Source organism: Corvus moneduloides, chromosome 5 (assembly GCF_009650955.1).
Source record: "Corvus moneduloides isolate bCorMon1 chromosome 5, bCorMon1.pri, whole genome shotgun sequence".
NCBI classification, from domain to species: domain Eukaryota; kingdom Metazoa; phylum Chordata; class Aves; order Passeriformes; family Corvidae; genus Corvus; species Corvus moneduloides.
In genome coordinates, this window is record NC_045480.1 from 10,772,075 (window position 1) to 10,799,983 (window position 27,909).

At 42.1% G+C, this 27,909-nt stretch overlaps 1 protein-coding gene across 14 annotated transcripts in view; it reads left to right on the top strand.

Annotated features, from left to right (window-relative positions):
- The first annotated feature begins 1,092 nt into the window (after positions 1–1,092).
- ABLIM2 (actin binding LIM protein family member 2) overlaps positions 1,093–27,909 on the top strand; it is a 131,325-nt gene continuing 104,508 nt past the window's right edge. For all 14 annotated transcript variants that reach the window (XM_032108637.1, XM_032108641.1, XM_032108640.1 and 11 more), the window contains exon 1: positions 1,093–1,182. In XM_032108637.1, the coding sequence (XP_031964528.1) occupies positions 1,167–1,182 (16 nt within the window). In that variant the 5' untranslated portion in view covers positions 1,093–1,166. The remainder of the gene's footprint in view (positions 1,183–27,909) is intronic.

The following is a 27,909-nucleotide window of genomic DNA, read 5'->3' on the forward strand; positions in this document are numbered from 1 at the left end:
AGGTACCGCTACACTTACACAGGGCCAAGGACCATGATTCCCTATCAAATTGTGACATGTAAGCACTGCTGCAGAGCTCATCTCACTTCAGTTTCAGGTGTAGGTTGGGAAAGCTGTGTAGGTTTTATGCTTACAATTACTAATTAGGTTATAACTTTCAGACAACTGTCAGTGGAACAGAGAGTAATCAGCAGACTGATATTAATACAAAGCAAGTCTTCACACCCCTATTTCCTCACGCTGTTACTGCAACCCAAAGCTGCCCTGAGCCCAGTCTGAAATGAGCATCAGAGCAGCTGTGCAGTACAGCACGCTTATGCAACCACACTGGCTGCTTTTCCATTTGTTAAAATAGATGTTTGTTTTTTGTAAAAAAAAATTAATTCTCACAGAAATAAAATAGATTTCCAAATGGATGAAATACTGAATAAATCGGTATTAAATAAACAAATGGCTTTAATAATAATTGTGTGCCCTTGTACTCCCAAATCCAAAGGACCCAAGTGAAAGTTCACCTGATCCAGAAAGGACTGCTTTCCTCTCCTGAACGCCCAGACTTGCTGCCAACACCTTCCGTGCAGTGCTGCAGCGCTGCCTGGAGCCTGGGCTGCGCTGAGGACCAGCGCAAGCATCCTCATCGTCACTGCCCGGGCGCTTCGGGGCCGTGCCGGAGCACCTGTGCACCTCACTGCTCTGCTCAGGCATCACACGAGCCGAGCTCAAGTGGGACAGGAAAATGCAGAGGGGGATCTCACCCGCAGGGCGAGGCAGGCCGGACGGAGCGGTGGCGGCCGGCAGGTGGGAGCGGGCTGCGGCTCCAGCGAGACCTGGGGGGAAGTTTCCGCGGGGCGGGGGATGCTGCAGCAGCTCTGCCCGCAGAGGCGGCGGGGCCGGAGCCACCCCCGGCCGCAGCAAGGCACGGAGGGGGATGTAGTCCGCGGGCGGCGGCGCGGGGCTGCCTACACTTCCCAAGGTGCTGCCGTGCCGAGCCGTGCCGTGCCGAGCCGAGCCGCGGCGGGACTGCGGGCGCCGGCACCTGGCGGCGGGGGCGGAGCGCGGCCCCGCTGCGCGGCGGCGGGCGGGGAAGGAGCCGCCTGCGCGGGCGCGGTGACGGGCAGCGGCGGCGGCGGCGGCAGCGGCGGCGGGAGCGGCCCCTCCTGTGCGCCATGAGCACCGGCACAGGTAGGCGGGAGGGGGGGCGGCCGAGACCCCCGGTGCTGCGGGAGGGACATTCGCCGCTGCCCCGCTCGGGCGGCGAGGCACGGCACGGCACGGGCAGCGGCAGCCGGATAAAAATTGCTTACCTAAAACCACCCGAAAATACGAGAATCTGGGTGTGCGCCTGTCGCGGGGGGAGCTGCCGCAGCCTCGGGCGCTGTCGGGCGGGAGGGGCTGCGGATCCGCCGCGGTGCGGGCGGCGGGACCCTGCGCGGGGACTCCGGCGGAGCCGCCCCCTCCCCGGGCGTCCCCCGCAGCCCCGGCCGGAGCCCAGCTGGACGGGCTGACCGGGCGCGGAGGGGCCGCCGTGTGTCCATCCTCCCGCTGGTACCCTGCGGCTCGGGGGTCTCGCCGCGGCCCCGCGGCCGACGTGCGGTGAGGGTGGCATCAGCTGGTGCCCCTGCCCGCCCAGCATCCCGAGTGGGAGCACACAGCTTTTCAGCCGGTGATATTTGGGGTAAAAGCCCGGCCTTTTCTGCTGGCCGAGATGCTGTGGTGATAGAGAAGGTGAATATTGAGGATGTGCCACGGAGCCCAAGCTAGGATTGCCGCCCAGAGGAATCCAGTTGCCCAGGGCAATACAAAAGTAATTTATCCTGTAATACATGCAGGATTTGAGAACTGACTTGGAACTGTATTTTTCAGCGATTCAGCATTCATCTGCGTTGTGTGTCGGCGGGGGGTGGTTACTTCAGAGCACAGCTGATCGCAAAATATTACAGTCCTTAGGGCAAATGCAGGCTTGTGCACAGAGGAGAGGGGAGCTTTTGGGAGTTGGTTGTGTATTTCGTTTCTGAGGGTAACTGTGTCTGCTAAATATACTCTCTACCACAACAACAGGGAGAGGCTGAATAGCTACAATTATGTGAGGACTCTGTATGTCAACATGCTTAATCATACACATCCTCGCACCGAGCCAAGGGGGAGGGAGCCTGGTGCAAACAGAGAGGAGAACGAGCTCGTGGTTAGACACTGAGTGACCTGGGGTCAGGCACCTGCTGCAGATTTCAGCTGAAAACCTAGTCTGGCATTTCCTCATGTTTGTTGATGGCATAAGTGCTTTCATGTGTGCTGATTGTCCACGTTCTCACACGGTCCGTGAGTGAAACATGTACTGCCAGCATGTCGGTCCTCTCTGTGGAAGTGCCCAGGTTGAGGCAGGTGTGCAGGTGAGAGCAAAGTAAGCATGTGTTGCAGGGTATTTAAACTACTCTAGAAATCCCAAGTCTGTTCCCTGTGTTTAAAGAGCATTGAGATTGTTAATAGGGATGGTAACATCTCCTTTGGCACTGATGAAATGCCACCACAGAATCCTTTCCTTGGTTGCCTGGCTATAATTTTGAACTGAAGAATATGAAATACTGAAAAATGTTTAAATTCTGTCGTGATAGAACTGAGCTTGGTAGAGGAAATATTGAAGTCCAAATTTTTATCTCTGTAATATTTTAAATGTCAATTAAATAGATTCTAAAGTGATAAATCCAGTAGGAAAGTTGGTGCAGAGGAGACTTGACACAATTCTATCTCAGTAATTGCTCCAAACATGTTGTAAATGAAATAGCAAAAATGAACAGTGCCAAGATAAAAATAACATCCTGCCAAAAAAGAGAGTGGAAAAAACCCCTGAGAGTTCTTAGGTCTCATTTGAAAGAATAACTGGCAGTTTTAGGAGTTTTAGTTTTAAGTATAGGGTTAGCTTTGATGTTTCCAGATTTTGATTTTGCATGTCTGTGTGGGCTATGTAAACAACTTGCAATCAATTCTCTTGATAAATTAAATGTGAGGAGCCCATATCTACTCAGTAAAATCAATGGGAATTTTCCATTAACATTGATGGGGCAAGTATTGTACAACAAATTCAATGCCACAGTTTGTCTAAAATCACTGTTCCCAAAAGATTTCCATCAAAATTACTATGGAAAGGCTTTAATTCAAAGTTTGCTGTTTACTGTAACTTTCTGGTTCTGCAAAAAAAAAAAAAATACAGGTGCAGTGGGCTGTTAAAATCAGCCCCACACAAGATTCAACAAATTGTCACATGGTTTGGTAATCTAAGAGAAATCCCCAATATTTCTTTTACTCTTGAGGTGGAGCAAACCATTGCGGATCTGCCTTATTACTCCAGAAACTTTTGTTCAGTCTGTCCCCTCTTGCACCAAGGCAACGCATGATTCACTGTCTGTATCACTGTGCTGTGACACTGTCTTGCCACTTTAACCATAGGATTTGGCATTAGATATAGAAGGGCTTATATTTGGTAAACGTGATGTAGCTTGTAATAAATTAATATAGGTAATATAATTTAAAGTGGTCAGTAGTACATGCATTGAACCATTGTTCTGATGAATGGACTGCAGACTCATGCTATAATTTTAAATCTAGAAAGCATATGATCATCTGGTATAGTAAGACACAGCTCAGATGCATTATTACATGTGTTGTAATTAGATTTTTCCACATACGATTTTCCTCAGCTGCCTCTTACATTCTTACCACTGATCTCGGCTGGAACTATTTCTAAGAAAGAGCCTATTCACTGCTTTTTGTACCTGGGAGAGTTACATGAAATGGTTGTGCTTTTAGGATACTAAAGGTAGTTCTAAGAGTTTATAATATGGTTTTCAGTCTAATAATTCAGTTCTTTGCCATCTTGAAATCATAGCAAGAACAGAGTAGGTTAAATATTCGAGACTGTGAAAATGAGGTTCTCCTCAATTCCCAGAAATAGGTTAACATGATGTCTACTATGTAAGTGCAAAAAGGGAATCACAGAGCTAATTACATACTGGGTGAATTATCTTAGATTAGATTAAATTAAATGTCGTGACACAAATTCACACAGCTATTTAGTCTTTAAACTATTATATTAAAGGGACAATTTGATTGCATGGATCAGAGAGCTGCTAATCGAGTGTCACAGCCCAAATGGAGCAGGAATGTGGTGGCTCTGGTTACAAAAGAGGTTACTCAGGTCGGTCACACAGGGTCCAGCTCTGCTTGCAGATTATTAATTTCTTTTCAAAGTTCCCATGCAAGTATGCTGATAAGAATCCTCCCTAGAGACAATAGTTATGGTTGTTTCCGACTGTACTTTATTTTATACTCAGTTACAGCATTTTACTTTCAGCCCTTCATTCTGAGCACTGGTAAAAGAGCATTGAATTACTAGATAGGAGCACCAGGAGGTCAGCTTGCTTTGGAGTTTGCCAGCTAATGAATGTGTTCACCTTATAAGATACAATCCTACACATTTCATCATTAAACAAAACTAGAACTACTTCATTTCATTGTCATTTAAGCCCAGTTTCCCTGAAAAAATAAACAACAATATATATTTCCTGATGGTATTTTCTTCCTCTGAGGTTGAATTGCATAGACTCTATTTAATTTCTTAGACTGTGAAAAACAGGAAGCTGTATCTTGGGATTCATTAAGGTTTTGGGGGATTCTTTATAGCTCTTAGGAAAACGGTTTCAGCTCAGTGTATCTATCTTTTAAATGGCAGCATGTTCCTGGGTGGTGGAGACATACAGCACAGTTAGGAGAGGATGAAATAGGTCACAAGAGATTCTCAGGTGATGTCACATCAGCTGGTAACTCCTGGCTGCAGGACATCCTGTCTCCTGTCTCCATCCTAGTGGCCTTCACATGCTGCCCAAGTGCTGCAGCACATCTCTGGAAAGGTGGCTAGTTCTGCTTAACAAAACCCAGATACTTGGCTTTCTGAGTGAGGTCTCCTTCTTGCTGACTTCCCTGTTTGCAGTGCAGCACCTGCCCAGGTATCTGTTCACATCTGACTGCCATTGCAGTACGATGTACAGGTAGTTTTGCATCTCAGGACATTAATGCTTATGTACTTAATCCCCAGTAATTATCTTTGACATAAAAACATAGAGGGCTAAGAAATGTGAAGAAAATTGACAAATAAAAGCATGGCTATTGAGGTAACTTTTCTCTCTCTTCTTCTATGCAATGGGCTGGCCAACATTCAAGGAGAAGTGAAGAAATCCTGGTTTTAGTTTTGTCCAATATGACAAACAGTTCCTCCTCTACACTACACAAATTCAGGCTTCAGCAATGAAATGCCTCTTTCCTGAATACTGTTAATTGTAAGCTCACTGCTGCATTTTCCAGTCCTGTAGGGGTTTGCTGGTGCCATTAAGTCAACTTTGGACCTTGGGTTCTCCAACCAAGCATCCAGCACTCACGATAATGAATTAAACATATTTGTGTTAAAAGGGCTTGTGCTGCATGGGGCTTTTAGAAGCAGTGCTCTGGAAGGGCCAGGATGAATGGGGGGCTCAGCCAGCAGAGCTGGGTCTCTGCAAGCCCAGCATCTGATGGAGGGCAGCACATGGGCCTTGGAGATTACTCGACAATTTGCTGGCTTGCTCTCTGCATCCTTAAATATAACCTTAAGGCAAACATTTCTGAATTTAGATTATTCCCTGTGTCAAGATCCATTAGCAGCATGTCAAGGTCCATAACTGTTACTGTCTGAAACGTTGGAATGGTTTTTTTTCCCAGCTTACTTGTTGATGCTTGTGCTCTGAAATCTAGATGGAGTATTGTTTTGCATGAAGCACAGTTATTTATTTTTCCATTTCAGACAAGAAATGTGAAATGAATAAAAACTTTGTTCAGTGAATATTTCTGTCAGCTTTAGGAGCCATTTTTCCCCTTTTCTCTATAAAATGAAATCCTTCTACTGACATTAGTCAAATTGATCATTAACTATATTTTGAAGATTCTCCTGGTTTTATAGGACAAGTTTCTTGATCTGTAGATGAAGGAAAACAAAGTCGAAAGGCAGGTGGCCATGAAAAACACACAGTCCTGAATTGCAAGGGATCACTAGTGATGTTTTGAAAATACTTCAATGTTTTTAATTACAGGGGGGTTTTTTTGCTACTCAGAAACTGTTATTTTTAGGTTTAAGTAATGCTGTCACTGTAAAACAGTAACAGATTGCAGTTGCTCCTCATGGTGGATATGAAGAACTAGTGTGTAATCTTGGTTGTTGCTGCATAGTAGCTGCTCACGAATACAGCATCCAGTTCCTTGGGAAGTTTGCAAGTACCCCTTCTGTCAGTTCATTTCTAGCATGAGGCACTATGATACTTCAGAGGAAGATGAAATATGATTCTTCCATTTCATTTTTGCCAAGTTCATCTGATCTTCAGTGGGAAAAAGAAACATCCCTCACCTGTACTGGTTTAAGGAGTGAAATAGCTGGATGCACCGTGCAGAAGGGGAGCACTAAGCATACAGTAGTTGTGTTCCTTCAAGTCTATTTCAGGCAGTGGCAAAGTAAGATTGCATTGCTCCGATACTGCTTGTATGGTAAAATTCATGGTGAAGTAAGAGTTAAAGTTTGATGCATATCATATGAAGAACAAGCCACAGAACCTGTTCTGCTTAAGTGTCAGGCAAGAGCTCTTGTCACTTTAAAAAATAGGTCATATACTTCCTTCTCCTCCTAAGTATATGACTTAGAGATTATATGACATAGAGTATATGACTTAGGATAAAGGGAATTTCAGAAGTGATTCACAAGGCTTTCAGAAGTTTACTAGTTGATGTCTAAACATATACTGAGATCTTCTCTGCTGAGCAACTCTGAGTGGGACTGAATGAATAGGCAGCCTTGTATGCAGGGATTCATTTGGAGAGTTCTTGATCAGAGACCACTTTGTTTTTTTCTTGACTTATTTTTACCTCTGTCAAGAGAGCTTATTGAGGTACATTTATAAATCCCAGATTGCTGTAAATTTTGCAGTTTAGAATCATGTGAATGCTCTAGAAGTAATGAAAAATACTTTGAGAGTTTCCTTTTTGTTTTTGTCTCAGTTCCCTTCATTTGCTTTGCTCTGTTTAAAAGTTCTTTCCCTCTCTTTTCCTGTTGGTGTTCTTGGTATTGCAAACTCAGCTGGGACCTGCAAGTCAAACAAGTTTTTCTGTTCTTTACCTTGGGAGAGCCCACTGAGGATTTTTGATTGAGTTCAGCTGGGAAGTTTGGCTTCATGGAGTCTTGTAGCGTTTGCTGTGGTCCTTCCTTTGGCTTTGTAATGCCAGCAGCATGAAGGCAATCGCTCGGTTACAGTTTTAGATGCAACACAGATAGAGAGGATCTAATCTTTAAGGTCACATATAATTGTGCACTGATACCAAAGGAAACCATAGAAATGGCTGTGTTGCCATTATTACCCTTGATGAGAGGAAGATAGGAATGGGAAAGGGTTTGCAGCCAAGTGCCTTAGCCGGGACACAAGGCAGTCGGGAACAGCTGGGGCTGCGTCTGTCTGTACCGCGAGTGTCTGGCAGTGGCTCCGGCACCTCACCCCTGTGACTACTCGCACATATGCTCTCTGTTCTGCTGTGTGTTAACCTGGCTGCAAGTCAGGCTCAAGAAGTGCCAATTGCAGGGTTTCTGCCTGTGCTGTGAGCCTCGGTTTGCTCGGCAGCTCCTGCCCTGCTCAGACTAAACACGGCCCCGTGCTCTGCCACTGGCTTTGGGCAGTGACAAAGCATTCCTGGGTGCAGGTGATGGGTAAGTAGTGGTGATAAGGGAGGAGAGTTGTTTTGCACTGACCTTTCCATGACTCATAGTTTAACTCAGGTGTGATGTTCCCAACCCACTTGGTCAACAGAATGCACCTACCAGGATTCATGCAGTGAGGATGATGGGGGAAGCTGCTGCACGCTTCTCTTGAGAGTGTGGCATGCAGGCAGAGGGGATGGAGAGGTCTGCTCTTGATCCACCTGGGAATTGAATTGTGTTTTTCAACCCCTCGATGGCTGGGTAAAGTGGAGATGGAGCCAAGCTCCTCTCACAAAGGCATAGAAAAAGGTCAAGAAGCAACACTCAGAAGGGGTAGCAGGAGAAGTTCATGTTGGTTTTAAGGAAAAGTGAAATCCCAGTGAAAGAGCTTGAACCAAGGAGGGTAGCAGAGGGGCTGTGAAATGTTCAGCCTCTGAGATTTTCAAAATTTAGTAGGCCAGGTTGCTGCAGCATTTGCCAAACTGAAGATTGACCTGCAGTCAGCTGGATCTCTGGGCATCTGGTCCAAAGTTTTCTGTGGGTATTTGAAACGGTCCTTAACTGTGACTGCAGAGTATCTGCTGTGCTGCTACAGAGATCTACTGGCAAATTAATCTTAAATGTTTTGTGTGGCCGTTTACCAACCAGTCTTCCTGGACATGTTTTGATGGCTCATTCCCGTCTTGGAAAATTGGAGGAAAACTAGTGTCAGCTGCATGTATGAACATTGGTAAGCTTTCCCTGTGGAGAAACAGGGTTTATGTATCACAAATCTGTTGGACAATTGCCTGAAGAGGCAGACCTGTCCTGTGGGTTACGTATGTGCAGCTGCAGAGCCCCTCCTCAAATGGGACAGAGATTTTGGTGTGAAAATCTGACTCCTCCACTGCTGAGACTTTGAGAAGGTCTACGTATCATCACCCATGGGTGAAATCACTGTGAACTGCTGTGTTTTTTTAATAGCTTTGAAACCAGGACATTTATTTATGTGCCTTTGTACAGAATTAGGTGCAAACATTTTAGCATCTTTGTTCTAATAGCCACAGGTTTTCATGGTACCAAGCTAAGGTAACAAGCATCTCGCAGATTGCCTGAATGTGTTGTCAGGGAGAGCATAGCCAAAGCTTTTCTAGCATCTTCTTTAAGGCTTCTGTGTGTATCAGCCATGAGACCTTTCGTGATTCTAAAACATGATAGATTGTGTTTCAGTTTGCTGACACACTGTCATGATTTCAGATCATTACACTGTACTAGCTGGGATTGAATGCCTGTGTGGCCCAGTAGCATGTTTCCAGCTGTGCCCATTGTCCTGACCTGGGAACTAACAATGACAGTGGCTTGTGTCCATCTTGGTCTTGTGTGTTTTTCAAGATGGTACTAAGGGATCATCACCTCAGATGATGAATTTTACCTTCTTTTTGGTAGTGTGGCCTAAATTTCATTGAATGCAGGAAGCCAGCTTAACAAAGTTCTGTTTCTATCTTAATAGAGCTTCATGACTTAGGAGAGCTACCCAGTGACATTGCTGTCGATTTGATTGTCTATGTTATTAATAGGATTTGACCTAAGAATAAAGCCTAGGTTGTGCTGAGAACCCTTAACTTCTGTTACTTGTAAACTTGGGGTTAAATCATCTTTCTGGACTGAAGTCTGATGGTACATTTTCAGAAAAACTGCCGAAGCGATAGGCATGTTTTGCGTTTCTGTCCATAGAGCTATAATTCTAACTTGTGATATTCCTGAGTTTTTTTCCAAGGTCAAAGCTGACTTTTGATGGGAACAACTCAGGCTGTGTCCTGTGAAGTTTATGAGATTGGCGGTACGGGAGTGCTGCCAGCTCTGAGGAAATGCTCGGCTGAGCTTTCTGTGTCTTGTCTCTGAAGCACATAAGGTCTACATAGATCTAGAAGCATGCCATAGTCATGCCTATTTTAGAAAGCAGCAAACAGCACGAGCTGCAAATTTAAGTTGGCAGAAGAAGCCTGGCTGTTAAGCTAAAGCTGTCAGAAACTGCCACAATGTTGGTTGGATACTTGATTTACCTGTCCTGCTAAGATGAAAGAAAGATGAAGCTTCTCAGAGCCTTTCTAAATACAAGGGTAATTAATATTTTTGGAAACATAAAGAAATCCTGTATATTGGAGGCAGACCTGGCTTCCATCCTAGTAATTTTACTATAGTACGTGTGCTTTGTAGATCAGTAATTATGTATTTATTAGAGTGATGGATGCTTTCAGTATAGCTGTTTGCACTGTGGGCATCAAAAAGCACAAATATTTCAGCTCTGAATTTCATCTTTAATTCTAGTTACTTGTGTAAACTATTTTTGAGACACTGCCTAAGTTATGGGTCAAATTCAGTTATTAAACCATCCTGGTTTAATAACCATTCAGTTATTAAATCCTCTCCTTCTTCTCTGTGTAAATGGTTGATTTCACTCATATATCCCAATACTGAGTAGTTTGCAAAAGCAAAGTATCTTCTTTCAAGACAATAAAAGGTATTGAACCTATCACTTCTCCTGATAGTTCATTTCTGTGCTTGTTACACTGCGTGCTTAGAAAATGCTGTACTGGTTTATGTTTTTGTAATTAAAAAATAGTTTGGGTTTTTTCCCTTATTGAATATGTTTTCCCTAAGTGAACCTGTGAACCTTTTTTAAGGAGTTGCACATGCATTGTTGCTTAGAGAGACCTTAGCAGTGGGTAAACAACAAACCTTGACATTTTAAAGGAAGATTCCTACTCTTAGCTTGCCTTGTGGCTCCGTGCTGTGGATCTGGAAGGCAGATCATGTCTCTTGTGCTGGAAGGCAAAGGACTGAAGTTTAGATAGCCCCTCTGAATTTTCTAGGGAAATCATTGTGACTGTGCTGTGCAAAAAATATATTATGTGGACATTATTTCTATTGCATTGATATTATGGTACCATGAAGCATTAACAATTACCAAAGAACCTAGATTGGTCACAGGCTACCTGGCATTTCACCTTGGCAGCTCTGTGTAGCACTGGAGCAGTGGGGAGGGAGCACTTTGGGTGGGCAGTAGGAGCTGCACATCCACAAAAGTCATTGTACTGACCCATAAACAAGTCACCCTACGTGTTCCACTCTTTCCTGTCTCTAGGCTGCTTCCAACATGGCCCTTGAATCTCACTGTCAGTGTTAAGATCTCTTTTTATCAATGTATTTCAACTTTTTGTTGCATACTTCTGTGTAAGCATCCTAAAATGCTATAGCTTAAAGAAAGCATTAATGCAATAAATGATTGGAAAACCTTTAAATACAAATAATGTAATTGTTACAATAATTGCTGTTATATTAATATTCCCTGTATTTTTTCTGACTGCAGTTTATATTGTTTGTAAACTATTGAGAGGAGATCCTGTCCCTGGCTTTGTGCCATAGATAAACAGTTGTATTATTTTTAATTACAAACTAAAAGATAAAATCTTATCTTTAGGAAAATTTTGCCATATTTTGCAGGAACCCCTTCCTTTTTTGGCAGGATGTATCACATTTATGTTCTCTGATGTCAGGGCTTCTTTTTGGTAGAATTTCATTACAGTACTCTTGGTGCTGCATATTTTTGTAAATATATTTAGCTTTCTAATAGTATTTTTGGTCAATTGACTGCAAAGCTCTCACAAGAGAATGGGATTTGCTTGTGCACACAGAACTGAGAAGAGATTTGTGACTTGTGTTGGGTGGGATTAGTAAAGTGAAGAAGAATCTGAAATACCAAAGTCTGAATTGAATGTTCCTTCTGTTCGGTCACTCTGACTTTACATGTGTAAGACTTAATACATTTTGGGTTATTTTTGGCATTGGCATGAGTGGCTGATGTTTGCCTGCAGATGTAAGAAAGGAAAATTAAAGGTTAATTTGTTCGCCATCTTCCCCTAAGTTTTGAAAATAATATCTGGTCCTTAGCTTATCCAGCGGCTCAAGGAGGGAGGGAGGGAAGAGTTGGGCTTTCAAAACCAACTGCAACAAAGCCAGTTTTCCACTGCTAACTCCATGTCCCTGACAGCCTAAATATTCCTGCCCTTGATTTTTGTTTCCTTCTGGATCATATCCATGAGGAGATTTCATTTCAAAAAGAAACCAAGATTGCAACTGATGTCACCCATCAGATAAAACTGCACATGTAAAATACTTAAAAAAAAAAAACAAACCTAGAACCTAACCCTGGAAAATGTTTGGGTGTTTGGTTTTTTTTTTTTTTTTTTTTTTTTTTTTTTTTTTTTTTTTTTTTTTTTTTTTTTTACGTGGTGGGAAAAGGCAGCATGTGCTGGCACCCAGGCTGGGAGCGTGCAGCCCCACCAAGGAATCTGTGCAGCCCACAGTGACGCTTGTCGCAGCAGACCCCTGCCAGCAGCTGTCACTGTCACTTGCCAGTTCTTTAAAGCTCTTTAAAGGTGGCATAACGTGGCAAAGAGATAACGTGCAGCTTTTTCCTCTAGAGGCAGGCTTAAGTTAATATTTCCCCAAAGGCCAGGGTTACAGATAAGTGCAGCAAAGTGGAAAAGCTCCGGGTTGCTCTCCGCTCACCCATCTCCCTTTCCCAGCTGGGTAGGGAGGCTGGGGTTTCAGGCAACTTTCCAATTTTTCAATTTGTGCAGCTTTCATCAGTTACAATCACATAGATACGATAGGTAATTTACAAAATATTTATGATCTATTCCAGGTCACACAGATAGGACGTGTCAGCTTTTGTATCCCCCAGTGATACAAAAGCTGAGTTGTTGGGGTGAAGATCACTTCGGTTCTGAGGGCTGATACTGAGTCAAGCTTCTTTACTGAGTATGTTTGTCTAGATAAAGGGAACCAGCTCCTAGCCACACATGGCACTCCTCTTTAAAAGACACTGAAACAACCAAGTCCATCTTAAAAAAACCTGACCCGAGTGCACCGTGCTGATTGTATCCCATTGCTCTCTGTTTGGATGCATCAGATTCCTGTGTTCATTTCTTTGCCAGCAGGTTTTGATCATTTCATCATTCCAGAAGAGTGTCACTGCTGGTATAATTTGATTGTTGGGGGAAGGGCATATGCCTAATGAGAACTATTCCAAGGAGAGTTGGAGCAGACAGGCCACAGGGCGTGTCTGCTGGGCACCAGCACAGGGTGGTTATGAAGAACTGTGTTGCTGAACACACTCCTTCCAGCTTTTTTGTTGTTAGAAGCCTTTTGATGCCATTTGGCCTTTGTTCCAGAGGTGGCTCGCAGTGGGTTGTGCCTGCACCTGTTGTGCAATGGGCCATTGCAGTCTCAGTGAGGAGTGGCTGTTTGCCCACCATCAAGTCAGATGAACCTGCTGTAAAGCAAAACACAGACAGGTATTTCTTTGCAGGAATTCCTCAATATCATGAAACATCATCCTTTAACCGGGTTTACAAGCACAGAAGCATGTTTCAGAAGCTGTGTTTTTAAAAGTGCACTCCAAAATTTTGATTTTATATTTCAGTTTAAGAAGTTCATGAGGGTTATTTGCAGAGCTGCTGACATGAGCCCACTGGTGAAGCAGCAGCCAGCCCTGCAGTCCCTGTAGGAAAGGCCTGTCACAGTACAGTGCCTTACCCAGATCATCAGGGTAAGGCACTGGCAAATTGAATGTGTCTTATGCGTGCCCAGAGTCTCAAGAAACCAGAAGTGCTAATGCAAGGGATGCTAACTTATCAAAGGGCTGCAGCTACGAGCAAGAGGATTAATTTTACTAATACATGCTTAGAGTTCATCAGGCTAATAAGGCTCCGCAACATCTCTTGTGAATCCACAGAAAGGTTCAGTGGATGAAGTTCAGACTTCATATTGCTCCTTCAGTTGGAAATGTGCAGCGTTCATCTTTACAGCTTGGAATTCCTCATTTGTAGAGCTCATCATAATGCTGTAAAAATTATTCTAAAATTGATTCTATAAAAGTTTTTGAGATGAATGATCTTCAGGTTCAAGACTAGCTGTACTGTCATGTATAATCCCATTGCAGCATAAGGAGCTATGTATTCATATAAGAAATAAAAGTTCATTCCGTAGTTATTAAAACCTGCTCTTACCTTAGAATTGGAATTTTGAAGAATATTTTTTGAAAAAGTTTGATTCAAATAAGACTATTTAGATTTCAGATTTCTTTTCAATACTATTACTCAGAGACCCATTCCAAATATAGCTTTGGTCAGCTTTCTTATGTAGACACAGACATTAAACTGTTATTCCTTGAAGGTAAATCCCCAGAGCCCCTTCATTTATGAATTATTGTGCTACAAATTGTTAACGGAATACATTATAGTGGAAGTTTTATCTGCATCTGTCTTATGTAATTTAATGCAAATAAATTGTAGATAAATATGCTAGGACGTTAAATGTTTATTTGTGATAATAGTTCTGTTTATTCAGCTTGAGGAAACTGGAGGTAAAGTTAAGAGTACTATTAAAAGGAAGCAAGAAAACAGGTTTTAATTATGATTTAAAGTAAAATATGCAAATAAGTCTAAAATAAAATGCTTAAAGATTGCGGTAGGTTGCTGCAGTGGTACATTAACATACTAAACTATTTTGAGTGTGACACATTTTCCACATCAGAATTAAACAAATAGCAGCTTAATACATTAAGTCATTTCAGTGACATCTGCTTTGTCAGTTGCCTACAGGCTGGAAAATGAAGCATTATGGAAAAAGATACACAGATGGATCCAGTGGCTCAGGATTTGCTCCAAGTGGTGGAGGGCTTGGGGCCAGTTCTGGGTCCCTTGGTACCAGCCATATTGGTGAGATGCTTTTGGCCCCTGTCTTGGTTTGGCACAAGATGCTCAGCTGTGGGCATTGTCACCACTGTCCTATTTCCCCCACCACAGCAGTAAAATCGGTGAGTGGAACAAGGAGGCCATTTCTGTTGTTTCCAAGAGGAATATCACTTGCTGTGGAAGTATTCTTTTTCTTTTTTTTTTTTCCTGAATATTTTTTCCATTCCTTGGGGCTACACTGGTGAGTGGAACTACCCTGTCAGCTCTTCCCAACACCCTGGGAAGGTCTCTTCAGACCAAAACTCATGTGATTGGTATTCTTTCTCCAAAGCAAGGTGTTGTAGTGTATCTCTAGCACTTTAAAGAAATAAATACATAAATACCTTTTATATAAATAAAAAAATACTATAATATCATCATTTTACAAGCAGAAGCTAACACCTTATGTGTATGACTGAGATCTATAAATTAGGCCATGTATGTATACAAGAACATTAAGGGGAAAATCACAAGCAGTGGCATCCATAATCCTAAGTTGGAACAGAAATTGGAGCCTCTTTTTTACCATTTGCATTTTGTTTATGTTGTTCATACTGGAAAGGGATGAGAAGACTTTCTAGAATGTTAAAAACTTTTAACCTTTTTCTGAAACTATGACAACTAGAATCAAATTAATATAATAAAAAAAACTAAAGAACAGATTGCTGCACAGTCACATATCTCTGAGGGATGGTACTTAATTTAAAACAACAAGTATTTCAAGGCTGTGATAGAACTTTGAGGCTTAACAATACTTCTTATATTTCAGTCAAAACTCCCAGAGCTCCCATATGGAAGAGTCAGCCAAAATTCACAGTGCAGCCAGATTAGCAGTGTTAATCACATTGCCCGTTCTTTAAATTGCAAGGAACCTGGGCAGGGTGTAGAGGCTGGAAACTGGATACCTGTGCAGTAATACCTGTGATCCCGAGGATATATTGTTAGGTGGGATTGGTATTTACTGTCTCAACAAAATCTCTGCTTCTAAGGCAAGTTGCAATGTCAAATGTTTAACTTTGCAAGCTGCCTTGGTTTCTTTGTACGTTTGGTGTGTGCATAGATTTAAAAACAGTATGGCTGCTCTATTTCTGCTGTGAATTTTTGGTGGTGGGATCACCAAGGTCACTGTATCTCATATTTGGTTTGTAGGGTCAATCCTTGGGTCAGGCTGCTGCAAATCTACATATTTGTTGTGACTGATAACACTGTGGGACAATAAATTAATTATGACATTTATATCTAAAAAAAAAGGCATTCATTTAGCCATTTAAACATAAGTATAATATTAGCTTCTATTCTTTTAGACTCCAATGGTCTAAAGCTACATGTTCAGATGAGAAATGTTGACACCCCCCTAAGGGCATTCCAAGTTCCTTTACGGCAGATCCAGACAGAAGAGTTTTGCTTTGTTACTTAGGATATATGATACTATGATGGAAGGTGGCTGTGTAAAAAAACCTGGATGGGCAAGATGCTGTGAGTTAAAGGTGTTCAGCACCTTTGAGCTGGGCCAGCTTTCGAAGGATGCAAAATACGGGTTTGGAAGGCTAATTTTAATCACCCTGCTTTAAATGGTGTGTCCTCACTCACCTGTGATGGTGTTCGTGTTAGAGAGGGATTTTACAGAGATCTGTTTTGCTGTCATGCCAGGGTCCTGGTGCTGGGAAGAAGTGGAACTGGTCTGTGGACAGGCTGCCTGGATGGGCAGAGGCTGGATGTACGAGGAGAGTCTGCAGGAGCCAGGCTCCTTTGGGAGGCTGAGGGAGAACATCAATGTCTTCATGTCCCACTGCGGGGTTGGAGAGAGGATGGACCCAGGCTCTGCGCAGAGGTGTGTGACAAAAGGACAGGAGTCAACCCCATGTCAGCTTGCAACATGGCAAGTTCTGATTAGGTATAAGAGGAAACAAAATTCCCAAGAAGATTGCAAAGCGCTAGAGCAGGGAAAGTGGCAGCCTTACATACTTGGAGGTTTGAGATTTGGATGGGATGAGGCCCTGGGCAACCTGATCCAGTGGGATCTGTGCTAAGGAGGAGGCTGGCATAAATGACTTCCAGAGGTGCCTTCCAACCTAAATTATTCTAGTTCTAAATATAGCGTGTGGGAGTGCTAAACTTGACTTCGGCATGATTAAAATTACATTTAAAGCTAAAGCAGGACAGCAAGACAATGCTTCTGGAACTCTTGTGCAGCACTTCCAAAAACACAGGTGCACGTACATTGCCAGTGGAAGCTCAGTTATTCTGAAGCAGTGTTATACCAGAGAGTTACTCGGTGATTTTAAAACCATAGCTATGTCTCGGAGTGTGTGTGGTGCTTACATGTGCCTTGTAAGAGGTCAGATTTATTTCTACGGGTCACAAACTGAACAGCTGAATGGATTCGAGGCTCCTAACTCCCATTCTGTGACAGATAATTAAAAGATCTAATCTCTTATACAGCTGACCTGAGAATAAATTTCTAATAGTCTGTGGATTTGCTGCACAGCAGAGTATACATCTTCTCATTTATAATTTCATATGTTGTTAGTACAGCTAGGCCAACTTTGAGATAGTGTCTTGATTTAAAGTTGAATCTTGGGACCTTTATTTTCTTTTTGATGGAATGTAAAATATATAAGGAATTCCTAGATAGGAGAGGTAGAATCTCAGTAGTATAAACTGTCTCTAAAATGATAGCAAAACATACTGAGGAAAAGGAGCTTTTATTTAAAGATAGAGCAATTTCAAGTTTTAAAAAGCAGACTTTATTTTATTACATTTTCTAATTATGTCCATACCTAATCATACAACTAATAAAAGGATTTATATTTGCCAAAGTTGAGGTTTAGCATATAAGTATTAAGGCTTTTGAGTATGTCTGAATGTGTTTGAAATGTTTTGGATCAGTGCTTTAAATAAAATTAAATCTTACTGTGTGAGTAGAATAATAAACTTTAAAGTGATTGTTATAATTCTACCTTTGTACAAATGTAATCTCACTGGTTGAAAAGAGAGCATACAAAATGAATGGAAAGGTCCATCTCAGTAGGTTTCCAGGTGATAATAATGAGTTTATTTTCTGTCTTTTCCCAGTTTCTGGTAATTGCTAGCAGACCAAATAGGGCAGTGGGAAATCTGTCAGTCTGGAGCGTCTTTGGGGACCTATGTTATAGAGCAGAGATGCTCTATGCTGTAGAGTGTCCATCTCTATGCTGTAGAGTTGGACACTTAGGCTGCCTGTCTAGAGGACAAAGAGAGAACTTCCAGCAATTTTCCTTTACTGGTGCTAAGTGGAACTCACAACTATAATTGACCTAATCAATTTGTAAATAAGTGTTGATTACAGCTGTATGGATATAACCACCCTAGCAGACCGTCAGCAATGGGGCTGAAGGCAGGAATTAGGTGGCAGATTTGACCTGCAGCTGGAAAGAAAGTTAAATGGAGGTTTAAAAGAATCAAATTGTGAAGTGCAGCAGAAAATAATCTTGAACTAGAGGTGCAGGGATTCTGCTGCTTTCTCAGGAGCCATGCTGAATGGCCTAGTATTAGCGGTGTATTTCTAAATCAAGATAATATTATTGCTGTGTGTATAGAAAAACTCCATGACACTATCTTGACAAAAGAATATTTATCAAAAAAAATCCTATATTTTTAGATAGTAATTGTAAAATGGCACAGTATTACTCTTCTTTTTTTTTTTCAAATGGTTAACTAGCCTTTGGGGCACTTTTTATTGTTTTGGTGAAGGAGAAGAACTGACAACAAATGCAGGTATTCCTTGCAAAATTACATTTTCTCAAGAAAATAACATGAAGAAGGGCCTATTTTGTGTGATAGCAGGGCCCAAGAACAGGTAGACGTCTCCTGCTGTTTCTCCACTCTAGAGAACCTGTCGTTGTTCTCTTACTATTGAAAATAGTAGTTGGTGGGGTTTGCCTTTCCCCTGGTTCTTTTCTTTCCTCAGTACCACATCTGTGTTGGCCAGCAATTCCCAGGTATTTGTATGCAGGGGTTTTGTATTGTTTTACAAATCTTCCCCTAGAGAGGCAGCTTTGTTATTTTTTCTTTGTTTTTCACTTAGTCTGTAAAGTTTTTATATGAGTCTACATTAAAAATACAGTTTACACATTTATTTAATATTTGGTTATATCCTGAACTTGTGTAATCAGCATCTGGAAGTAAGAGTTTGTAACATTGTGAAACTACTCAGAAAGAGAATTTCTTCTTCCAGTGCCTAATTTTAAAGCTGAGAGATTAAAGATGTTTCATTTTTATTAAGCAATACCACACGTTGTTAGTTTTTGCCCAAGAGAAATGCTTAAACCATTAAATATTTTATCTCTTCTTTGAATAAAATATATTTGCACATTGTTCCATATACAGTGTTCTCACTGAGTGATTTTGTTTGGGAATTAGTAACTCTTCTGATGAAATTTGCATTGCTATTGGCAGTAGCATTTCAGGAAACTCTAGCAAACAATGGAAGGCTGAAGTTTTACCTGGTCTCTGTATAAAGCTCATGTTTGCACAGAGGGAAGAACTGAAAGCTTGTTCCTTTGAAGATTACAGCTGCCACTGGAGAAAATGCCATGTTAGTCTTACTCATAGTGCTGTGGAAATAAGGAGGTGCCCAAAAGCATTGTTGTTGTGAACTCAGTGGTACAATGCAAGGCAGTTAAACCTGTCTGCCCTGGGCTCTAGTGGGGTGTCTGACAGGGGAACCTGTGACATGATGGGGGTCATCAAGCTTGTATGGCTTGGAGCATGAGTGGAAGTCATTGTTCTGTGCCAGACTGAAATTCAAACCAGAGTTTTCAACTCTGTTTCGGCTCAGTGTTGGAAGAGGGACTAAAATTGAGATAGCAGAATTTCTAATGCTTAGTGATACATAAAATCCTACTAATAGAATCACTTAAAAGAGTTGGGACTGATTTGTGATTGACAGTATGAAAAATGTTGTTAGAATGACTGAGTCTGGAAGGTAGGTCAAATTAAGGATTTCTGCAAGTCATGGTGGCTAATTCAGAGTTTTCTGCTTTTGACACCTAAGGTCTCATTGGCTGAGAGAGCGAGTTGGTTGTCAGTAGAGAGAAGCACTTCCACAAGATCTCATTTTGCACAGCCCCAGTGATAGTTGTAGCTAAAATTATTACAGAGTAAGGATTGGATTGCATTAAGGAATTGTTCCTAGTTCTCTGCTTTTTTAACACATTAGCTCTTACTATGTCCTTTTCTAGCTCTTATGTAAGAAACTGTATTGCTGAGATAATTCAATTGCATCATACAATTTTTCATACCCTGAGGACCCCATCAGTCTTTTCATGGAGTTGCATATCATGCTTTGAATATGAAATTAATACTCACTGCTTCCAGCTCCATCAGTTTAACTTTATTAGACTATGTTTTTCTTAGGTACCTTGCTCAGTGCTACAGTCACATCTGTGTTTTAAGAGAGTACCTAGAAAAGCAAAATAACTTTTTAAATTTCAGGCCTGTTCCTACAGAAACACTATTAAAATGAAAAAGTTTTAAGGTCCAGATAATGACAGTGCTTAGCAGTGCAGAAAAACAAGTTATACAGGAGAGAATGTTGATTTCATTCATTACAAAGCAGAATTGTCCTTCTTTAATTCAGTGAGAGCGAGGCTGTCACTCCAAATGATAGAGAGAAGTGGGATGTGATAGAAAGGGTATTTACCATCTGAGTCATCATTTACTTTAGGAGTATTTGCACTGGGAGGAGATTTATCTTTGTTTATATTCTGTTTTGGAAATAAACTCTGGAAACATGCTGTGGTAGCATGGATCACTTGTTTTTCCTGTGTGTTGCATTAAGCTAAAGTTGGGCTTCTCTTTAATTAAAACTGTTACTTTTCTGTGATGCTCTGGGAGCAGAGCAAAGCCAGACTGTGCGCTGGTGCTCCTTTGGTACATGGTGAGCAGTGGGGAAGGGTGAACAGAGCTCCCATGTGTTGCAGCCCTGGGAAACAGTAAGGGAGACTCCCTTTCTTCAGCAACATGGTTGAACGAACGCGTGAAGAAACTGTGTGCCCAGGAGAAAGATTGAAGCTGGGGAAAGGAGACATTAAGGGGAATCAGGGAGAAGCGTTTGTGGAAAAATAGAGCTAAATTAGGAATAAATGGACCTGGTTGCGAGTAGGTTGGCTATTGGGTATTGTCCTGTTCTGGATGAGCCCAGCACTTCATGGCCATAGCCTGTCCTCTGTTCTTAAACTGTGTGTGCGTTTGGTGGGGCTCCATGTGCTTATTGGGTGCCTTGCTGGCTGTGTGTGGGACACATCCCTGCACTCCATGGTCCCCCAGATTTGGCTATGCATAATTTATCCTGTTTCTATATAATGCCAACTGGCCAAAGAGCAGCCATCGGTGCAAAGACCAAACCCATATGTAAGCGACCGTCTCACGTGGGGTAGTGGAAGGGAGCCTGAAGTGCTTAAGGAGGGAGGACTGTGAGTGCAAACAGCCTCAGAGCCGTGCATAAAGCAAGAAGGGGATGTGGTAGGATGTGTCGTGGCACGAGCTGGGTCCTTGAACAGCTGTGTCCGTGATGGCCCAACAGCCCACGTCTCGCTTCGGCAGCATGTAGGTCAAGGGACAGCATCCTGCGTCATCGCCGTCTTAGTAGGTTGTTATTAAAGGCTCGAATTGGTAGGATTATTGGCAATTGGAGCAGCTTGCAGCCAGATGAAACTCCTGGTTTCCTTGCCCTTGGGAGGAGGAGGAGGAGGAGGAGTGACCTACATCTGCCCAGGGGGCTGCCAAGCTCCACCTTGCAGTGACTTGCTAGGCTTTTCTCTGTTAGGGACAGAGATAAACGCTTCTCTTGAGACAGTGGAAAATAAAAGGTTCTTGGTGTTCGCCAGGCCTTGGCTACAATTTTAGATTAATTGTATGTTTTGTGTAGAATGTAAGGAATTAAACAGGTTCAGTGGCTGGATGGGGAATAGTGGGCTTTAGGATCTCCTGACCACACACTGTTCACTTGACACAATAAAGATACTTTGTGTTTCAACCCTCTTGAAATCAGGGGAGTGAGGTTAGTGTGGAATTTGGCGTGGGATTTTCGTCTGTCCTTCACTGAATTGCATTTCTGTACATTACCTGGGAAAAATGCCGTGCAGTATCTTTCTTTTTATAAATAAGACATGATTTTATCAGATGATGTTGCTGCTTCCCCTTCTGTCTGTAAAAGGTGAATATAAAGTTTCAGAACAAAATATTTAGTTTGAACTAAAACTCATTTGCTGTCTGAATAAGATGCTGGTTTGCAAATTAAGCAACTCAAAACTTGGTCAAAAAGCATGTTGTGTAGATATGTCAAAAATGTTCCTGTTGGTAATAGAGCTGTTAGATGCAGAACTGTGCAAGAAGTAGCACTGTAGCTGAAGGCTCTTGGGTCATGTTTGTGTGAATATAACACATTTCTGCTATGAATGTGGTGTTGAAAGATAATTGATTGCAGAAATTGTGTAGCCTGAATGTGAAAAGGGAGGCAGCGTGCTGGTGTGCCTGATGGGGATGAAGCAGAATTAGATTTGTATGGGTGTAACTGAATCTAATAAGAAGTTTTTACGCTTTGACAAATTCGGCAAAGATAACTAATTTTCACTGTGTGAGGTAGTGTGACTTTAGCACCAGAACTTCAGTAACATCAATATCTATATATATTTGAAGTAACTCTGATTGCAATAAAACAAGAGCTAATCCCTTTCTAATGCTAAATTAAGCAGAGCAAATAAAAGCAGTTCAGTTTTATACTTCAGAGTAATCATTTTAGACATTTTTATATGCTGTAGACTACAAGATAAAGAGGAAAGAGCCTTTGCAAAGGTCCTTAAATTATTATTTGTAATCCTTTTAGAAACATATTTCGTATAGCATTAGTGGCAAGTTAGTAGATTATATTAATTAATGATTGGGTGTGATATATTGTGGGTAGCAAAATGGACCATTGCTTTTTATATTATTTTATCTTGCTTTGGCTTTTGGTGTTGCTGTAACAAACAGGCATCACTGTTGTTATTATTACTCTGTTTGTACCAGGGAATGGAGAAACAAATGAGCCACGGAAATTCCTTATACACTGTTTTTCCCCAGTTGCAAACATTTGCTCATTTCCAAGCCAGGGAATATGCTTGTTCCCCTCCCCCATGCGAGGACACAGATGGAGCAGATACCAGTGTGAAGAGTGATGCTGGGCAGGGGTGCACCCAGCAAGTGCTACAGACCTGGGGGGAGGAAATAGCACCACAGTGACAGTTTCTGGTATTGGGTCATGGCTCTCCAAAAAAGAATACCCTGAAGATGAGGAATGGCAGGAGATGGCAGGAATATGGTTTGAGTAACTGATGGAGGTGCTAGAAGTGATCATCAGGCAGCCAGGGAGGTGCAGAACAGTAACAGATACAGAGTCCAGTGATTTTCTTTAAGTTGATTCTTAAGATTTTGGAGCTTCTTATGGTGGAACTGAGCAATAAAGAATATCAATTAATTTAGACACACTCCAAGAAAAAAAAAATCTGCTTTGTTTCTTGGTATTAAAGTGAGCTCAGAGACATAATTGCATTTCAGATGTTACTGATGGGAAATTGTAACCTCAGGCAAGCAGGGGAAAGGCTGAACTTTCTGGTTGTGTTGAGCCAGTTGCTAAGATAAAAACTTGGCAGAATTCAGAAATGAATGCTGATGAAAGTCTTCAACCCAGATCAATAATAGTTTTACTGGTGGACTTTATTGGGAACAGGGTTAAGTGTTACAGCTTCACATTTCCAATGATGACTTCTTTTTTACTTTCAAAACAGCATTCCGTGTTGTTGACAAATTCCTCAGTGATCATCAACCAAAATGAATGTATTTAAGTAGGATTTGGATCTGACCTGCTGCTTTGCAGCTACATCCCTTTACAGAGAATGGGATTTGGAAAGCAGGCAGAAAAATGTTCTCTGGCATGGTCACTGTGGGCTAAAGGCAAGGATTAAAGTGCTGGGAATTTGTGCATGTGTGTGCAGGACACAGAGTGCTGCAGATGAGGATGTGTCTGAAATCCCCACTCCCCTCTGGGGCAGATTTCTTGTTCAGGTCTTTTCACTTGGGATTCACAGTCCAGGTTGTAAACATGATTTTCAGCGTCTCTCTCCTTTGCAAACCCAAGCAGAGCTATCTATGCAAACGCCAGGGTTGGGCTTGCAGCTTCCTGAGCCTCTGAGGAAAAGGAATTTGCACCCACTGGATTTGCACCCATTCCCGATTGGATCTGTCAGTATAAAACTCATCTTGCCAGTTGTTCAGATGGCCCCAATCTGAAGATGATAGTCAGCTTTTCTTGCAGAGGATGGTCTCTACATGTGTGCTTGGCCATCTCTTTACTGTCCTGGTAGTGCCATGTGCCACAGCTGGGCTGAGCTGCAGGGTTTGCAGAAAGGCAGCCCAGGCATGTGGGATGAGTGTATCCAACAAATGTGGCAAGGATTCAGAAAGGTCCCTATGGTCACAGAGTCATTGTTTCCTGGAAAAAAGGAAGGTAACTCTTCAAATGGAGACTTCTCAGATCTACTGGGTGACACTGAGTGCAGCACTTGGCACCCCACACTCACAAAAGACACAAGCTGCAAACGAGCACACACGTCTGTGTCCACTACGTGTGGAAGCCAAAGGTGCTTTCCCACAGTCAGCCATGGACAGCTGGGAAATGGGAAATGAAAAATCAGCTTGCTCTGCCTTTGGATGTGTTGAGGAGCAGGTGTGAGGAGGGGTTTCCAGCCTTGCAGTTTGGACTTATATGTGTGGCATTTCAGGCACATGAGTATTCCCTTAGACCTAGACCCACGCCTCTTAACTCTCAAAATCTACCAATTTGGTGGGGATGATGGGGGTGGGGTGTGTGCATTTTTTAATTCTCTTTTTTTTAGAAACCTTCAAAGTTAAATTTATTGATTCTAATTAAAACACATGAGAGGTTGAATGTTTTTTTTTTCTGAATAGCACCCAACCCACATCATCATTTGATAATTTTGTATGATAGGTAGCTGATGATTGCAGAATTATGGCAATGTCTGTGTAACTTTTCAGTTACAGAGAGCAATGCAATGAAGGTGCTTTAAGTCTAATTCTTTAGGTAATACTTCTGTTTATTCTCTACGTAAGCACTTGAAATGTCCATTGATTAAAAATCCAGACAATTTAAATGGTAATTTTATATATAAAACAATGATAAACTAAAATTTAGTAATCTCTCTCTCTTTGTATGCATGTGGCATCAGCCCACACAGAAAAATCCTGCTCCATGCATTCATTTACTCCCAGAAGAAGTACCCGAAAATTTTCTTGGCATCTTTGCAGTGCCTGTCATCTTTCTTGCACCACTCATGAGCCCCTAAATGCCAAACTCACATTGTAGTTTAAATCCTCCTGTATTCAAAGATATAAATGAGTTTTTCTAACTCTCATGCCTACCACATGCAATTTTTGGCCACACCAACTGACATTTATTGCCTCATTCTGCTTCTTTGATTTCCCTCCCATAAAATGTTGGGCTTGGATTCTAATTTTTTTCTGGGTGGTTCTTGTTACAGTACCTTTTCTGTTGCAGGCAGGATGCCTTCCCTTAATACAATACATCCCATTATTCTAGCTCACCACTGGGTATACAGTTTCCCTCTTGCTTTCTGAAGTCCTTTCTCTGAAAAGTCCCTTGTAATGCCTGACCTTTCAGAAACTAATACCTTTTGTTAATTGCTTGCCTTATCCTTATTGCATGACAGGTCTTCTTCTGAGCTAAATTGTAGCCTGTGACCTCTACTTAAGCAGATCTTTCCTTATCTGATGTCTGCTCCATTTTACTGGCAATCCCTATCAGTTTCATAAGGTCAGCAGAGTCCCTGTGTGGCAGGTTCATTCCTGAAGGTGTGTGACCTGCAGGGCTGTCGCTGTGGCTCTCATTGTCTCTTTGCTGATAACCAGACCCCATCCCTTTATCCTCTGACCTGTGTCACTCTGCCAACTGCATTCTGGACGTGCTCTCACCTCATTATGGGCCTGTGTTTGGTCTTTTCAGTTCTCTAAGCGTTTTCTTGCACCCTATTTTTAGGTTTGATATACCTCTTTTTCCCATTATAAAAACCTCTGCTAAAGGCTTTGTAGGGTTTACGTGTGATTTCTGCTCAGTATTTTGGGTGCACAGTTTGCTGAAGAATATTAGATGGTGCTTTCATTCTAGTTGGGGAGCACATGGAGCTAATGCCAGCTTTGGTCTGGCTCTAGGTCTGCTGCAGAAAGGTCCCCCTTGGAGAAAGGAGCTGGGAGTGGGAGAAGTTCTGTTTTCATTCACCTGACTTGCTGGCCAGCAGTCAAGGGCTATCATAATGGATTTCAGGGCTGAAGGAAGCTCTTTATTCCCAAGAGATAGCAAGGAGCAGAGCAGGACTCATGACCCAGTTACCTCTGAAGCAAACAACTGCCTGCTCCCCGTCATGCAGAGCTCATCATGGATCCTCAGCCTGACTTCTGCTTCATAAATATGCAGGATTGGCACAGAATCACAGAGTGGTTGAGATTGGAAGGGACCTCTGGAGTTCATCTAGTCCAGCCTTCCTGCTGAAGCAGGTTCTTTACTTCAGTGCCTTGTACGAGAGCCCACTGTCTCTGACCTGCTTGTATGTGTTTTGGTTAAAGATGACCATGCACGTGGCTCATTGCTGTGCAGTTAATGAGAAGTGTTATCTCATGCATAGCCTTGAGGGTGGAGGTGTTTGAGAGCCAGAAATTTAAACTCAGGCTGTTTCTGAACAGGACAGGTCACTGAGAGCAGGGTTGGGTGGCTTTGCAAGTCCGTTCCCAGCAGATATAGGATTCATGCAAGAGAGGCTGGGCAGAAAGTTGGAAGGCATGATTTTAGTTGTAGAGGCACCATTTATCCAAGACATTTACCCTTTTCCTGCTCATTTTCACTTCTGCCATGGGTTTGTCCTTTTTTGTTTCTATCATGAATGCTTGAGGACATGGGCCATTCAGCAGTAGTTCCAACTTTGGACATGACTGCAAGGAATACATCAGTTCAATTAATAAATTGTGATAGTTAAAAGGAAATACCTATTACTTAATTTTATTTTTGTCCTAGTTATAAAGTGTTACCAGAATCATTATACCTAGAGATATGTTTAATTTTACTGTATTTTTCATATAATAGAATATCCTGAGTTGGAAAGGATGCACAAGGATCATCAAAGTTCCAAGTTGTAGCCCTGCACAGCACCATCCCCAGAAGTCACACCAGGTGCCTGAGAGCATCTTTGAACTCTGTCAGGGTTGGTGCTGTGACCACTTCCCTGGGGAGCCTGTTCCAGTGTCCAGCCACCCTCTGGGTGAAGAACCTTTTCCTGCTCTCCAACTTAAACCTCCTCTGACACAACTTCAGGCCATTCCCCGAGGTCTCGTCTCTGGTCACCACAGAGAAGAGAGCAGTGCCTCTCTTTGTGATCGTATTGATCCCCAATAGAAAATCCAAATTAGCACTAACCTGGGTCAAAACTATCCAAAAGCAGAAATAACATGAAGCAGCACTGCAACCAGTTTTTTCATCTTAAAAGGAAATGCATCTTAAAATGTACTGAGAATATCTGTGAAGTATGATGATTTCTTGTATTTTCCAGCCTTTTCAAAGTAAAATTCATTAATTATATATTATTTATGAAAAGTTAGTATCTTAATCTGTATTGAGACTGGACTCTGTAGTCTCCATTTGCTATAAACAGACATATGTACAATTGGGTAGAAACCTGATGAGTGCCTTGAAATCCAGGGACATTGTTTTATAAAATCATAAAGGCTCCTGAGTTGGAAGGAACCCATGGGGATTGTTGAGTCCAGCTCCTGACTCCACACAGGGCAACCTAAAATTTAAACCAAGATGCCAATCCCAAGCAGCATAAGAGTTGCTGCAAGCAAACAGGTACATACCTGTTGTATACTGCGAAGTCCCTGAATCTCAGGTGGTGTTATAACTCTGTCGCTGTTGTGCCGAGAACGGCGAATAATCATGACATAAATCCAGGTCAGGGAAGATGGCTGAGGCCAACGTTTAATGAAAAAAACCCATCTTTTTATAGCGTGGTTCGCAATAGAGAAATGACATGATTGGCCCATTGGCCAGACAGCCACCAAAGTGATTGGCTGAGCAGAATAGTTCCCATTCTCAAAATATTATTCTCAATGAATCAAAACAACTTCCACAACAACTTGCACCTGTGAGATAGTTTACAAAATAACAAACCATTTCTCAGCTAGCTTGCATGAGAACGGAGACTTTCACAGGAGGCTGTAAAAAGCTGGAAAATTTCTCTAGCTTTTTTTAGCATCTACATAACTCTT